At 31.4% G+C, this 16,895-nt stretch overlaps 1 protein-coding gene across 6 annotated transcripts in view; it reads left to right on the top strand.

Annotated features, from left to right (window-relative positions):
- rols (zinc-RING finger and ankyrin repeat domain-containing protein rolling pebbles) overlaps positions 1 to 16,895 on the top strand; it is a 339,176-nt gene that overhangs the window by 301,098 nt on the left and 21,183 nt on the right. For all 6 annotated transcript variants that reach the window (XM_081735978.1, XM_081735977.1, XM_081735979.1 and 3 more), the window contains 7 exons: positions 614 to 741; positions 2,141 to 2,550; positions 3,843 to 4,296; positions 5,167 to 5,288; positions 7,892 to 8,120; positions 12,660 to 13,076; positions 16,215 to 16,373. In XM_081735978.1, coding sequence (XP_081592104.1) covers positions 614 to 741; positions 2,141 to 2,550; positions 3,843 to 4,296; positions 5,167 to 5,288; positions 7,892 to 8,120; positions 12,660 to 13,076; positions 16,215 to 16,373 — 1,919 coding nt within the window. The remainder of the gene's footprint in view (positions 1 to 613; positions 742 to 2,140; positions 2,551 to 3,842; positions 4,297 to 5,166; positions 5,289 to 7,891; positions 8,121 to 12,659; positions 13,077 to 16,214; positions 16,374 to 16,895) is intronic.

The raw sequence follows: 16,895 nt of genomic DNA, 5'->3' as shown, positions 1-16,895 counted from the left end.
AGAAGTCTCTGTCTAATTTACTTTAAATAAGTGGCGCAACTATCGATGGAACAATCAACATAATGAATGAATCGCTTTATTACAAAGCAAAGCTATTATGCGTGAATCATACTTTTCATAATTTGGCATATTTTGCAGTTGCTCTTACTACAGAAAGTAAAGCTTTCTCAATTGAAAACTTGACTTATTTTAATTCCTTGTTAACTGACATATGTGATTACATAGAAGTATTTTTAATATCTCCCTTCTGAAACAAAATTTTGATTACGTCTTTGTATTTATGAATATAATATAATTTATTGTTAAAGTAATTTATAATATTTTTACAGATCTTCAGTGTAGTTAAGTTCTGGTAGTAGTTTACAAGAAATGAGAGTACCATATTTATTAAACATAATTTAAAGAAGAATGGCAGAGATAAGCAGAAATTAAATATTTTATTTCTCGCAGGATACAAAAATTTGTTAACAGTTTTTCTGATACATGTTTTTATGTAGATCGTATTTAGAAAATGCAAAAATTGAGACCATTAAAGCATTAAATGTATTATTAATTCTTTTTAATACGAATTAAATAAATAATCAATATATTGATATGATTATTTTTGTTGTAGATGCTTATTCATGCAATGGAAAAGATAGGCCTGCTGCAGGATCTCAAAGTATTTATTGTCAAATTAATCTAGTCTCAGAGAGAATTCGTCATCTAGCCTCACATGTTGTTGCTTACCATTTCTGTCAGGTGAGTACATCCATATAACAAAGCATGAACCATTTTGTTTAATTAATGTTTATGCTGAAGAGTCGTGCTAATTACTTTCACGGTATCTATTCCTCATTTTTCTTTCTCGAATTGAGACAGTTGCAATTTAATACTAATAAACTACCATAATGCAAAATATTATTATTTTACATAATTTCTTTATTGTATGAAAAAGAATTGTTTAGAACAATATTTATATGTATTATGGTTATTTCAGTGAACTTTATCTACTATTTTACATTATATCTGGAATTTTTTCATTGTTGAACGAAAAAATCACATTATTTGGCAAACTAATTTAATTCTTTTGTAGCTTAATAATTATAAAGGTTTTAAAAAGAAGTTGTAGAAAATGTTATATTAATTGTTTACAATGCAATCATTAGTTTGTGTTTAATTATACTTTCCTTTTATAAACTCCAAATTTTAACAATTATCGAGCATAATTGTTATAGTACACCCAAAAAGGTATTAGACACCCAAAAAAAGTTTCGACGGACTTTGACCCTGTAAAAGCGATAGCTTCAGGAAAGACTGACTGAAAAAATCGTAAATAGTCCCTAACCTTCAATGCTCGGGGAGACTATAAATTACACGGTGCTGGAATTTAGCGGAACGTCAAGTCATCTAATGCGTGAATCACCTCGTCGAGGGTTTGGTTAGCCAGTCAGTTAATAGATTCATAGGATATCTTCACATAGGAGATTTTAAAATTTTTCATGCACACGTTCCAATGATGCGAGCATATAGTTACATTAATTGTTTGACCAAGTTGCATCAGTTCGCGGCCTCAGATATCTCAAAAACACACAACATAACTTTATGTTAATGGAAAAGTTGGTATTAGTTGTTTAAGAATGGATTCTTATGATGACTTTCAATGACGAGAGCGTGATAGAGATCGCAAAGAACCGTTTTCTTATCGCACGCCAACATTTTGTCTAGAACAGATACTCCCCTGACGGCACAGCAAAGAAACACATTCATATTTTCGTGTTGTTTTCTGAGCTGCAGTCAACTCCTGTGAGACTTATCGTCCCACTTTACATCGTTTCCCAGACACATGGAGATCTTGGCGAATAATTTCTACACTGCACTGCAATTGAAATCTTTTGTTACTGTGATGGACGTATTTATATAGCTGGACATGTATATTTTCCTTGCAGTGATACATAAACACACACACACACACACACACAAAGAAGAAAAAGAAAGAAAGAAAAACCGGAGGTATTTTTCGAGATGATACTTAAGCCTTTACTTAGTTAAGTCTTCAAATAATTTCATTCTAACAAATGCCTCATTGTTAAAACTATTAGCTTTATTTCTCTGCGAAATCATTATAATTGATTTAATTTACTTTTTTCTTTCAATACAGGGTGATAACAATACCACCTGCCTTGTACCTGACTTCATCCATTCATTAGCTGCTCAGTTGTGCCAAGCACCTCAGTTAAGTGCATACAGAGAGTACATGATCAGTGAACCTCACCTACAAGGAATGGTGTCGATGAAGGAATGCATTGCGGATCCTGATTTGGCGTTCAATCGAGGCATTCTGGAGCCACTCTGCATGCTCAGAAAACTAGGAAAGATTCCCAATGAACACTGCATAATTCTGATAGATGCTTTATGTGAAGCTGAGTATCATAGACCAGATTATGGGGACACTTTGGCTTCGTTTCTTGCCAAACATGCTAACGATTTCCCCAATTGGCTGAAGTTAGTAGTTACCGTGCGAACACATCTTCAAGAAGTGACCAAACAGTTACCATATTATAGAATTAGGTAAGAATTTTTTTTTTTCTATTTACACTTTGTTTAAAGGAAAGATTTTTAAAATCAACTCTTAAAGAGAGTATGTGATTAAATATTTCAGTTTAAGTTCCTCTATAATGTGTAAGTCAAATATAGAAGCTCTTGTACTAGGGTCGCCAACTTTCGGTAACCGTAAAGTGGAACACACGTATGAAACATGTGTAGATCACTGGTTCCTTCTACCCAACTTTGTACATAGAACAATATTAAAAATAAGAGAGAAATGCAAGTATTCATGAACGAATTTTGCAATAAAAATTTTAACCACGAATACATGAAACAGGAAACTCGTAGCTTCAACGTGTTGGTGATTAGGGTTAAACATAAGCTACGAACTACTGAACCGGAACAAACAAAAAATAATATTATTGGCGGTGATTTCGCTACTGTCATCGCGAAAAATGTTAGCGATATAATCATTGACGGTCGTAGGTACTTATCATGGGCCGAACTTTACAAATGTCACTTGCACATTTTTGAAGAGTTATGAATAATTTGGTGTCCCACCTTATAATCCGTTCCTCGTAGGCGTATCGAGACGCAGAAAATTTTCTTAAAATTCGAGGTGTCCCACCTAATTTGGTACAGGTAGCAACTCTACCTTGTATCCTGTTTGATGTTTACTGATTTTTTTAACAATGGCTTCTATTCACTGCTAAAATTGTTTGTATAATCTTTTGTAAACATCAAAACCTTTGGTAGAATCTTCAATTTCCCGGATATAAGGTAAGATCTTCTATATTTAACTTATTCATTACACAGGTCTGCGACCAAAATATTGCATTGGAGTTTTCCTCGGATTCTTATGAATTTTGCATGTTGAATATTGGAAAATATATTCAAAAAGTCCATCACGTCAGTTTTTCTTGCAAATCTAGACTGTACAGCTTCGGCATCTGCCATTAAACGAACAATCTTGTGAGCTTTTCTCTACTAGTAAATTCTTGTACTCAAGAGTGAATTCTACTATGAAGATAAGGAGTACAAAATAAGAGAAAATGTGGGGCAATGAGGGAAGGGAATGAGGAAATATGGATTAAATGGAGAGGGGGAAGAAGTATTGAAAATATATGCATATTGACAAGGAAGACATTTCGTTGTAGATCGAAACTGGTCTAGTGTTTCTTTGGTAAACTACGAAAGCATTAGTAGTAATTTTAATTATCTGGTATTATTATGATTCTGAATCGATACAGATTTAGATCGATTCTATTTTTTTCATAAGAAAAAGTAGTTCCTAATTGACTTTAACTCATTTTCAGTTTGGATAAGCTGAGTGCCAACGAAAACTTGCAGAAGGATCTCATCGACTACATCAACTTCAGAATTAACAATAGTCCAAGCATACAGAATAACATAACTTTCACATCTGGCAAAATGGAAGGCAGTACCCAGTTCCGCTTCTCACAGCATCTACTGAACCTTTCACGAGGATCTTTCCTGTTCGTAAAGCTTGCATTGGATTTGATAGAACGTGGTCATCTGGTGATGAAGTCATCAAGCTACAAGGTGCTACCTGTTTCCCTCTCTGAGATTTTCCTGCTGCATTTCAACCTGAGGTTTCATACCATAAGATCATTTGAGAAAGTGTGCCATATTCTAGCAGTGTGCCTAGCGTCGTTGTATCCACTCACGCTACTGGAGATCTATTATTCAGTGAATGCCCTGAATTCAGAGAAATTTCTCCCGTGGGAAGAGTTTCTTCAGAGGTTTAAGGTAAGTATTTTGTGTTAGTTAGTTTAACTTGTACATAATGTGTACAAATGTTAAATAGGCAGGTAATTTGGATTAAATAACGCGATAATTCATTCAACTATCAACTTCATTCAACTTCAAGAAAATCTTTTTAGTTACATTATTCAAGTACAAAGTAAGGTTTAACAAGAATATCCACTGCTATAGCATGCTTGAATTTTTAGATATATGTTTTCAATAGCTAATAAATTTGTTTTCTCTTATTTAACAGAACGTTTTTATTAAAAATATTCGTGGGATATCATAAAAGGTGAATTTTATTTTGTTATAATAAATACAACTATCGTTGGATATTGCATTATATCTATGGATGAAGAATTTTGTACCTGCAGAACCTCCTTTATATAATACTCTAGTTTTAACACATAATAAAAAAACAACAAAGATGCAAATTTGTGTGAAGTATAATACAAAATATATGTGTAATCTCCATATATATATTTGTCAGTTTTCTTACACTAAAAATGTACATACGCAACAAAAGTTAGGACATTTATTTTCCATGACGAAATGGTTTTCGAATGTAATACATTTCTAGAACTGAAATTTACGAGAATACTTCAATTAATTGTTTCATAGTAATTACAGGAGTTAGATATCTATTCTAGGTGTAGGACTCTAGGATTGGACTTCAATAGTCTATTTCATCAATTACAAAGATAGTAGTCAAAAGATTATGAAATATAATGTTGAAGTCTAGATCCGGAAGTCATTCAATGTAGATAAAAGATACTTTATTTCACTTGTAGTGATGTATATTGAAATCTCAGTGACATAATATTTCTTTGTAAAGAGTTTAATATCTTCTAATGGATATATTAATTGTTACAGACCCTCTCTGGATTTCTGGTGAAGAGACTGGACAACACCTACATGTTCTTTCACCCTTCCTTCAGGGAGTGGCTTGTTCGAAGAGACGAAGGAGAAAGCTCGAAATTTCTCTGCGATTTAAGGTAACCAAAAATTTTATTTTGTAATAATAAGAATTAATATAGTATTACAAACTTTTAATTGTAATACTAAGTTTAGTCTTGTGCAAATTAGTTGGAAGTTACTGAAGTATTTAAGCGCAAAATTAGATACTGCATCACATTAGCAAATATTATGTTATAGAGACGCTGTCAAAAGTATTTGTTTTGTTTGACAGATCCTTGTTTCTTAAATTGGATCCTGTAGCATTAAGTTCTAAAGATTGCATACATTAAAACCTAATTCTGAATTTATGATTATAGAGCCATATATACTTTGTGTAATATTAATCTTTACTAATATCATTGCCTTTACTTACAAGAATTTTAGTTGGTGTCACCTTGATAGTTTTATTCAACATTTACTTGGCTTCTTCATCCTCTTCTATAAATTTTTGTACAGAAATTATAATTGAATGAAATTTATCATAATCTTTGTTTCTGCTATAATTTTTTATTAAATCAACTCACTCTCCTATATTAATACGTAGAGAAAATATTATAAGTCCTCTATTTTCCATTTTTTTTATATATATAATTTGCTTACCAAATATTCATGTTCTAGTATATTAGTTCATAAAACAGGGGAAATTGCTTAATGAATACTTAATTTCATTTCCATTAAATTACTCCTGATTTAATATAACCTCCTACCAATAATGAAACTTAGTATTTTTTATTTAATATTTCAATGACTAACAGCTTTATTAACTTACACATATTACACAATTTGTAATCTTCTGTTACTGAATTACTAGATTCTCGGCACATATGGAAATGTGTACAGAGATATACGTATGATAATTGAGGTGAATTTTGGTATTTCATGTTTTATTTGAGCTTAAATTCATTTATCAGATGCAGTTTTGATTATCAGAACTGTCAAAAACATCCTGTTTTTTTTTCGAAAAGAGGAGTTATGAATTTAAAATAAAATAAAATAAAATAAAATAAAATAAAATAAATAAATAAAACGAGTAAAAACCGAAAATCATGTTGATTATTGTAGAATATAATGTCTAATTTCAATTTACATGTTATTTTGTTTGCATATTATGTCTAGAAGTATATTTTATTTTAAAAAAATGATATATTTGAATACTTAGTTTTCTTTACAATATCAGGAAAAAAGGTAGAATTCGATCCTGATTATATAGCTTATACTCAGTGGTGGTACATGGGATTACATCTAGTGCATTGGATCCCTAATTCGATCACTAGCCAGTTTGTGGAGGACAATATCATATCCGTGGGTTTTCTGGGGGGAGGGTGCTCCCGTTTCCTCTCACATTCTCATTCCACCAATTTTTCCATTTTGCCTAAATCATCCGTCTCCCTTAGTCTGAAGTGCATAATTGTTGCACGTTAAACTGAAGGATTTCATTTCATTTTTTTAATATAGCTTATACGAGCTCGTATTTGTATTCTTATTCTCGAATTTATTATCAAACATCGACTGCCACATATCAATTATTCATACGGTATTAGTCCATCACTACCTTAATTTTCACCAGAGGAAATACTGTACATACTTACTGAATCATAATTGTTATATATTTATGGTATAATTAGATCTGATCTATATTCCAGCAAAGCTAGTTATACCATAAAGAAAACAAGTTAATTTACTGTACATCTTACCTGCACTTGCCTAATCATGAGTAGAACCACATTCTTGAAAGACACAGTAATATTTCTCCTGAAATAAAGCACTATAGAAATTGAAGTTTCATACTTTTTATTGTAACATAGACACAACAACAATTGATGTGGATTATTTTTGTGTTTCGTATTGCAACAATCTACGATATTCTTGCAACAATCAATACGAAATAACTGTTCATTATTGCTTACTATGAAATTTTTTACTGTAATAAAGGTTTTTAAATTAAATGTCTTTTGTTAAGAATATTCTGAAGTACTTTTTATCGAATGATTAGTTAAAAGATCTTCTTAAATTCACTCATATATATATATATATATATATATATATATATATATATATATATATATATATATATATATATATATATATATATATATATATATATATATATATATATATATATATATATATATATATATATATATATATATATATATATAAAGTATATAAACATGTTAGAGTTCAGATTGACTAATAAACAGTATTTTTCCATATGGTAACATTTTTTAAAAAGTAATCATATGTAAATAAAGCTATGTAATTAATTATGAGCATCATATGAAAGCATAAAATGGATTAAAATTTAATGCTGTTAATACAGGGAATTTATCGTATCTCGGCACATAATCAGTAATAAGAAATAAAGGATTAGAATTTTTTCACTTCTTATATTCTTTATTTTCAATATAATTCCAATTCCATTTATCGTTCTTAGTAATAATTTTACGTTTATACCATTAATAACCGAAATAAAGAACATTTTTTTCCTTTCCAAATTTACTGAAATCTCGAAAATACATCTGTTGTTTCCAGTTTCAATTTTACTTATTCGTACAGACAATTTGCTAATACGTAAATAAAAGCGTGTGTAAAATTTTACATTTTGAAGTAAATTTAAATGTGTGTATTTTATTTCTTTTAGATCTGGGCATGCAGGCATAGCATTCCGACTATCCCGTGTCCAAGCGCCTTTGGATGGGGATAAGACTTTGGAGCTTGGGCATCACATCTTGAAAGCTCACATCTATAAGAACATGACATTACATCGATATTCATCTCGAGACCTTCAAGCCTATTGGGTAGCTGCTAGCTCTGAAGATGTATCGAAAGCTCTGTGCATTTTGCATAATGTGTACAGTCCTAACGTAAAGGTAAGGAGAAGATTTTTTATCTACCTGTATATGATTTAAGGTATTCATTTATTGAATAAAAACAAACTCTCTGGAGAAACATTTTTAAAGAATGTATGTGTCAAGCTCTAATATACATATGCATACGAGAATACTATATGTCTTTATTGCTTTATAATGCGGAAAGGATATCAAGATATAAGTAGAGAAGTAACACGAGCCTAGGAATAATACGTATGTGGCTAACACTAATGTATGAAATAGAATTACTAACATGTTGGAGATTCTTATTCAACATTGGCGAAAATAACAAAAATAAATAAATAAATAAATAAATAAATAAATAAATAAATAAATAAATAAATAAAAATAAAAAAAATAAAAAATAAAAGAATAAAAAAAAATAAAAAGGTTTCTCCTTGTAAGAATTGCATTTAATATTTTGTCAATGTAGGATTTAATTTTTATTCTATGTTTGTAGGATAATAGAAGTGTGATCATTTCTGATATTCGTCCTACCTTCATAGTGCAGGAGGTAGGAGTAAACTAATTAATTGTTTCAGATCACACACAAACGATATTGAGATATCGTTTCAGTTGTCTAAAGATGCAAATTCAGTATGGAACAAAATTTCGCCCAGTTTATTATTATTATTATTATTATTATTATTATTATTATTATTATTATTATTATTATTATTATTATTATTGTTATTATTATTTATAAGAAGCAACTTGTGGTTAGAAATTCAATCAAGACATGACAGTATAAGACCAAACAGATGATTGGCATTGAGTGTTTGAAGAAGCAATTAAAGAAATTCAGTTTAGTATGTTTTTAAAATGTAAAAAACGATGAGTTATTGAGTGCACCTTAAATAAAATATAAAAAAGCGTATAAATCCAAGTAAGTCAATATCATGGGCGTTTCTGGCAGGAGGACAGGGGGACGCGTCCCTGAAAAATGCAGGAGAGAAAATCGATGAAGCCTGACAGTATATATATAGAAAGAATATAGAAACAGGAAGAACAAATTAATGTCTTATATGAAATTTATCTTCTGAGTCCTGTGGTATGATAGATGTAACACAAGAGAGATAAAGAAAGACCACAATTGATGATAGTATTAAAGTATATAATTGGTATTTCAAGATAAAGTTCTTACCTAGTAATCTTTGAGTGCTTCTAAATTTATAGCAAATGGCCTACTAGCATGGTAGAAAATTATGATGATCGCCAATGGTAAGAAAGAAAAAGAAATAAAAATAAAAACAAAACGCAAAAACTGTCAGAATACAGTTTGTGCTGCTGACTGAAGTGGAATCGCACTGAAAAATATAGTCAGGAAAAAAAAAAGAAAAAAAGTAGAATACAAAGTTACATACTGCAAAGTTTAAAGGTTAAAAAGGAAAAACAGATTTGTTTGAAATTTCAATGAAAAGTATATGACTTGAGAGAAAGTAGACACACAAACTAACTATCTGTAGGAGCATTTCGAATTTTGCAAGTAAAGGTACGGTCCTATGGAGGTAGCACAGAAAATGAATAAAAATATTTATTTCATGTCCCACTTATGCTTTTTGGGCCAAAGAATGATAATGATTAATAAATGATTCTGATAATGATAAATATGATAATGATGATAATGATGATAATGATAATGATAATGATGATTCTGATAATGATGATAATGATAATGATTGGAGATAAATGATTCTGAAATTTTATTTTTATGCTGTTCCACCGAGAGTCGAAGCTAGAACCACAAGTACCAAAGGATCCTATATAACGAATGAAAATTCGATGGATTTTTCCTCTCACCTGCAAGTTTACAGGCACAAGAGAGTCACTTTGGCTAAATAGAAAAGAAAAAAAAAAAAAAAAAACTACTCGAATTACTGAATACCGTCACTCTCTATACCTCTTGTTACACCAGTCTCTTCTGATACAACCGAAAACGTTTTCAGCGTTGAGGAGGTCTCAGGAATAATCATGCGAAAGGAACGCAGGGTAGCATAACAGTCTTCAACAATCGATTGTTTATTAATCGTGCTCTCATTATGTTCAGTGTTCGGGGTATACCACCAATGGACCATTGACACGATATAACACACGAGCGGCAATGATCTTTGGATTGAAATGAAAGATCAGACTCAGAAGAAATTTGAGCACAAGAGTTGACATAGAATAAAAAGTTGGAAGAAGTACTCCATAAAACTTTAAATTTCAGAAACAACAAAATACATAGAATAAATTATTTACGACCTAGAAGAGTAGCGAATGAAAGTTTCATTAGAAATGAAATGAAATGAAATCTTTGAGTTTAACGTTCCACGGTTATGCCGGTTAGGCTAAAGGAGACGGTGATGATGAGTGATGAATGAAATAGTGGAATGAAGAAAGTGGGAGGAAACGGGAGAACCCCGAGAAAACCCACGCACACGGTGTTTGTCCACCACAGAGTTCACTTGGCGGGGGCTGGGATCGAACCCGGGACCCCAAGCACCAGAGGTGAACGCTCTACCACTGAGCCACCGCGGCCCCTAAAAAAAAGTTTCATTAGAGAACAGGTTAGTTTGTCAGAAACTAGAAAGACTGGTATGTTTGTTTTTCAAATGATTTTGGCTGTTGTTGCGGAATCTGAATAAAAAATTAACATTACGTCAGAAAAGAGAAAGAAAAACTATAAAAATAATTTGAGATAAAAAATATGAAAAATTAGTGACTGGGGTGATTGAGTCTGTGACAATTTTAGAAGTCTGAGCAAAGAAAATAGAAGAGGCGATTAGTTTTCAATACCTATTGTTAACAAAGATATGAAAATAAACAATAAACAGAAACCAACGTGTGAAATGGTGAAATATCTTTAAAATGATTGTGGTAATAATGATAAGAGGCACACTGTCTGAGTCACCGAATGAAAAGTTACGAAAGGGACTCAGATGTACTGTAATATTTTCTAGGGAGCAGAAATGTGGACATTACGAAAAGGCGAAAAAAAAAAAAGACCTTGAGTTCGCGGAGAAATTTAGCTGATTGAAAAGACTAATTAAAGGCATTATGAGTAATAGGGGTGAAAGAATATAATGTGAACTGATTAAAAAGGTGTTAGGACATTGTTGAAAAAAAATTATTCTGAGTGACGTGGTAAAAGGTATGATGGAAGGAAAACAAGGAAGTAGAGAAATATAAAATTAATAGACAATAGGTTATTAATGGTATAATTCCTACATTAAGACAAAGTTCCAAAAGGGTCATCCTAAATGAAAACTTCTAAATGTAGCAAGTGATTTACCAGTGATGGGAGAAAATTATGATTAAGTAGATATAGAAACTGTTTCCACTAGCTCCAGTAGAAACCGATCAAAAACTTCCAATCTACCTAACAATTTTGACATTAATTTAGTTGAGGTTTAAAAACATTCTTTGTTCTAGTCGTCCCCATCAACTTTTACACGTTAATGTTTCATACCATTTTAAAAAATGTAAGTATATTTTATAGATTATTTTCCAAGTTATAAATTTTTGAGTATTTTAATACAAGATATACATATTTGAGGAATAATAATTAAAAAAATAAAAATAATAAATAAATAAACAAAGAAAAATAGAAAATAGGAACACATGGAAAAAGTAGCAATCTTTACTGTTGGAAGAAGAAAAACCGAGTAGTTTTTGAAATATTGCAAATATTTTAGCACTATATCTATCTTCAGGAACCATGGAGACGGAGGTGCTCCCCCACAAATTTACCATTCTGCCCTCAAGTTTACTATTCTTACCTCCGAATTTACTTTTCTGGTCCCAAATTTATCTTTCTCCTCCCCCAAATTTACCATTGCTCTCAAATGTATCATTCTTATCCCTCGAATTTACCTTTCTGGCTCCAAACTTATCTTTCTCGTTTTACCTCTCCCAAATTTATCATTCAACCCTCAAATTTATCATTCAGCCCTCAAATTTATCATTCTTACCCCCAAGTCACCTTCTAGTCCCAAATTTATCTTTTGCCTCCCCCAAAATTACCATTCTGCCCTCAAATTTATTTTTCTGGTCCCAAATTTATCTTTCTCCTCCCCCAAATTTACTATTCTTCAGTTTGATTTGCCATTTTCAATTAAAAAACTGTCCCTCCGATTAATTGTATGGGTGTGGCATGCGTCTTAAACAGGGCTGGATTAATCCATCTGGAGACCCGGGGATAGAAAAAAATATGTGGTCCCTGCTGACTTCACCTAATACATTTCTGTGAAAGTACAGTAGTAAAGTTAAGGGAATATTTTTCATATTTTATTTTATGACGATGATTGTATCTTCATGATTCTTTTTAGACAGTCAGTTCGAGATTTTGATTAGAGTGGAGGACCGTGTCTACCTGGAGGCTAGGGGCTATAGGCCCCCCTAAGCCCCTCCCTTAATCCGACCCTAGTCTTAAAACGTGCCTGTGGGCACCTATGTGTGGGAGTAAGTGTGAAAATTTTAAATAAGTGTTCCTTACCTCCTTAAGTAATCATTATTATTTAGTCAACTTGTACTGATCGCTTTTTCTTTCTTTCTCAGGTATCACGATTACTTTTGTTAGCTGGAGCGTCACCAGACCACATAACGGAATTCCTTGGAAATGCTCCAATTTTGTGTATGTGTGCACACGAGGGTTTCACAGACATGGTGTCTCTGCTGTTAGAATTCGGTGCCAATGTTAATCTAACCAACAATCAAGGAATGACAGCACTAGCATTTGCTTCCGCCAAAGGTCATTGTGAAATTGTGAGGCTGTTAATACAGCACAGCGCTAAGCTAACTTATGTGGATAATACGGGCCAATGTCCGTTAGTTCATGCTGCGAAGAACGGTCATTTAAATGTAGTTGGGTATCTGTTGTCCTGTGATTGGGTTGTAGATAATGCATCTGAAGTTGATCTTTCCGAGGCTGCTCAACAGGCTCTGATTGCTGCTGCTGGACAGGGCCATACGGAGGTAAGTAACTGTGTTTCCATTATGAATTATAAATATCAGTTAAGAAAAAAAATTAAATAAAATGAAAATTTCTAGTCTTACATCCCATGATTATCCCCTGTAGGCTAAAGGAGACAGATGATTATTGAAAGTGAATTATTATGACAATTGGTAGAATGACAACGTTTAATAAATAAAAAATGTTTACCATTTTAAATTTCTAAATTTGGTTTAAAGTACTCGCTAAGCAAAACAGTACTTATCTTGTAACAGTTTCGACAACTATCCACTTTGGCTTCAACAGACACTATGAATACACAAGTAGTGGCAGAATTAATGTGTAAGAGACTGACATATGAGGAAAATCTCTGAATCCAGATTGGTTCTAAAATCTACAACAGCCAATCCCCTTAAAACACACACCAAAATATAAAAACAGAAACAAAAGTCGTTATTCCCCATCCTCCCCTATTGAAAACCATATATACAATCATTTCTAAAAGAAAAACAAGGCTTAATCTAATTAACAAAATAAGCTTTACATTTAACTTTTTAAATGTGAATATTAATAATATAATATAAATCATAAATAAATAATATTAAATTTACAAAAGTAAACGTTTAATTAATCTTAAGACTCCTTAATAACTTATTCCACTGTTCCATTAGTGTCTTATAAAGCCAAAGTGGATAGTTGGCGAAACTGTTACTCCTTAATAACTTATTCCACTGTTCCATTAGTGTCTGATAAAGCCAAAGTGGATAGTTGGCGAAACTGTTACTCCTTAATAACTTATTCCATTGTTCCATTAGTGTCTGATAAAGCCAAAGTGGAAAGTTAGCGAAACTGTTACTCCTTAATAACTTATTCCACTGTTCCATTAGTGTCTGATAAAGCCAAAGTGGATAGTTGGCGAAACTGTTACTCCTTAATAACTTATTCCACTGTTCCATTAGTGTCTGATAAAGCCAAAGTGGATAGTTGGCGAAACTGTTACTCCTTAATAACTTATTCCATTGTTCCATTAGTGTCTGATAAAGCCAAAGTGGAAAGTTAGCGAAACTGTTACTCCTTAATAACTTATTCCACTGTTCCATTAGTGTCTGATAAAGCCAAAGTGGATAGTTGGCGAAACTGTTACTCCTTAATAACTTATTCCACTGTTCCATTAGTGTCTGATAAAGCCAAAGTGGATAGTTGGCGAAACTGTTACACGTTAATAATTTTTACAATAAACGTATTGTGCTCAGCGAGTATTTTAAATCAAATTTACGTGTACTAAAAGCAAAGCTTGAACAATGGAAAACATTAAATTTCAAATTCTTAGAAATTAGTTACCAAAACTCGCAGTTTGAAGGAACTTGGCATGTAAATATCAGAAAACTTATTGTTTGATTATTAAGAACTGTCACGTAGGGAGAAATATGATAAGATAAAAAATGAAAAGTATTATTATTATTATTATTATTATTATTATTATTATTATTATTATTATTATTATTATTATTATTATTATTATTATTATTATATTACTAATTGACTACTAAATTAACATTATCGTAAGTGCCACAATTAAGAACTCAAAACTTTTCAGTCACTTATTTTGTTTATCATCACCCTCTCAGGAGATGCAATCATACATTCTTTCAAGTTGAGACAATAGATTCATATTGTCTCAACTTTCTTCCATATTATAATTACAATTGATTTTAATAAACACGACGTCATAACAGAAATAATAACTACTGCTTCACAATTTCGTATCTACTATGAATTCAATAAACAAACATTTCATCTTCATCTATTAATCAATTAACCTGGCATTAAACTAGCTTAGTCATTAACTACAAATCTCAATTAACCTTAGAACTTAGTATTTACAACAAAACATCCAACAACAACAAAATAGACAGACAGTTTTCCACGAAATATGCAAACAAAACCCAAATAATTTGATATTTATGATCGAAATCGGATTTTTTTTTCAGTAAAAGCTTATTATTTTGAGCAAGAAAGCAAAATCCAAGTCATATTAATCACCTAATTTAACGGTTGAGAAATTTCAGATGTTATGAAATAGAACATTTTGTAGTTACTTTGATGTTTTTACAAGTTCAGAATTTTCTGCAAGAATTATATAATACGCTTCGCAATAATCTTTTATATTAAATAACATAGATTATTCTAACAATAATTATAAGAATTTTCTTCAAACAAAACTAACCGTTTAATAAAACTAGCTATTTTTGTGAGACTGTTATCCCTCTGAGGTTTATTTATTTATTTATTTTTTTTAAAGATTGCTAAGTAAGTGTATTGTTATTCTTTATAAATTTTTGTAGTTGAGAGAATTTTGTGTAGAAAGGTCCTTTGAAAAGTTAACATCTGAAGAGCTTTAAATATATTTCAATATGTAGCATTTGATTTAGTTCCAGTACTTTGTACAAAATGAAAATGTTTTGAGTAGATGAGTGTTACTAGCAGTCACTTTTAGCAGGGAGCACAAAATAACCTACCAGGAAGAATGCAATAAAAATTTTAACATATCCTGATTTGATGTTTCTGATGACTCTCAAAGAGTTGAACGTTTAAAGGTAAATTTTACTATAATGCCATAATTTGTATTACTCTGTTGTTTATTGTAACTAAATGTGTTCAGAACAACTTCTAAATTTGTTACATAAAATCTTTGTATTAAAGCTAATTATGTTATGAAAAGAATCCATCAGGAAAAATGCAATGCAAGGTATTAATATTCTTGATTTTAGAATTTTACTAAAATTTAGAGAATCGAAGGTTTAAGGAGAAAACTTAGAGAGTTCTTTCTCTACTTCTTGTGTAATACTATAATTATATATAAGTTATGTGCCTAAATATAAATATAGAATTTCTATTGTGAAGTCGCAACCATAATTTTTGAGTCTTAAATTTCTTGTTTTTATAGTATACTTCATAAAGACTTTACAATATAGATTTCTCTCCCTACAACTGGAGCTCTTATTCTGCTAATTATTTTCATGGTTTCTTTATTATTATTATTATTATTATTATTATTATTATTATTATTATTATTATTATTATTATTATTATTATTATTATTATTATTATTATTATTATTATTATTATTATTTAATGAAAATTTTCTTTCTATGTTTCAGATTGTTGAGTATCTGCTCGACATGGCAGAGGTTCAGATTGACCTTCCTGACACTCTGACCGGTGAGGTGGCGCTCACCATTGCTGCTGCGAATGGTTGTCAAGGTGTCTGCACAGCTCTGCTGGTGAGAGGCGCTAACGTTTCAGCTGTAAACCTTAAGGTATGATTCTTAGTGTTATTATTATTATCGTATGGGACCGAATATAAGACAATCTCATACATGAAACTAAATCAATGTGGTAGAATGGGTTGTCTGTACTTCCGATGATGCACATACTACAAGATGTCACATGTCGGTAGGCGTCAATAGTGGAAGTCTGTTCCTGATAGGCCATCGACTTGATTCCAGAGATATTAGTAAAGGATGTGAGTTATGGAGAGCGAAGGTACTGTTTTGGTGATCCAAGCGGTTTGGAAACTGTTCAGCTATTGGCATGTAGAACAAACTACTCTATTCTTGACAACACGCCAGAGAAACCTCCCTGCTTTTTCAATGTCAGTAGTATTAGCGTTTCCTGCAATACCTTGAAGTGCCAGTGAAGAAGGAACTAATTAATCTTTCTCCCCATAGCCCATACCACACTATCAAATTTCCAGAACCTTGCACTTTGGAATCCAAGTCTTTGTTTTGCTCCAGTAACGCATACTGTGATGGTTAACCTCTCCTTTGACGTAAAAGTAG

Source organism: Thermobia domestica, chromosome 13 (genome assembly GCF_964235325.1).
Source record: "Thermobia domestica chromosome 13, izTheDome1.hap1.1, whole genome shotgun sequence".
NCBI lineage: Eukaryota > Metazoa > Arthropoda > Insecta > Zygentoma > Lepismatidae > Thermobia > Thermobia domestica.
This window is presented reverse-complemented; position numbering and strand designations above follow the sequence as displayed.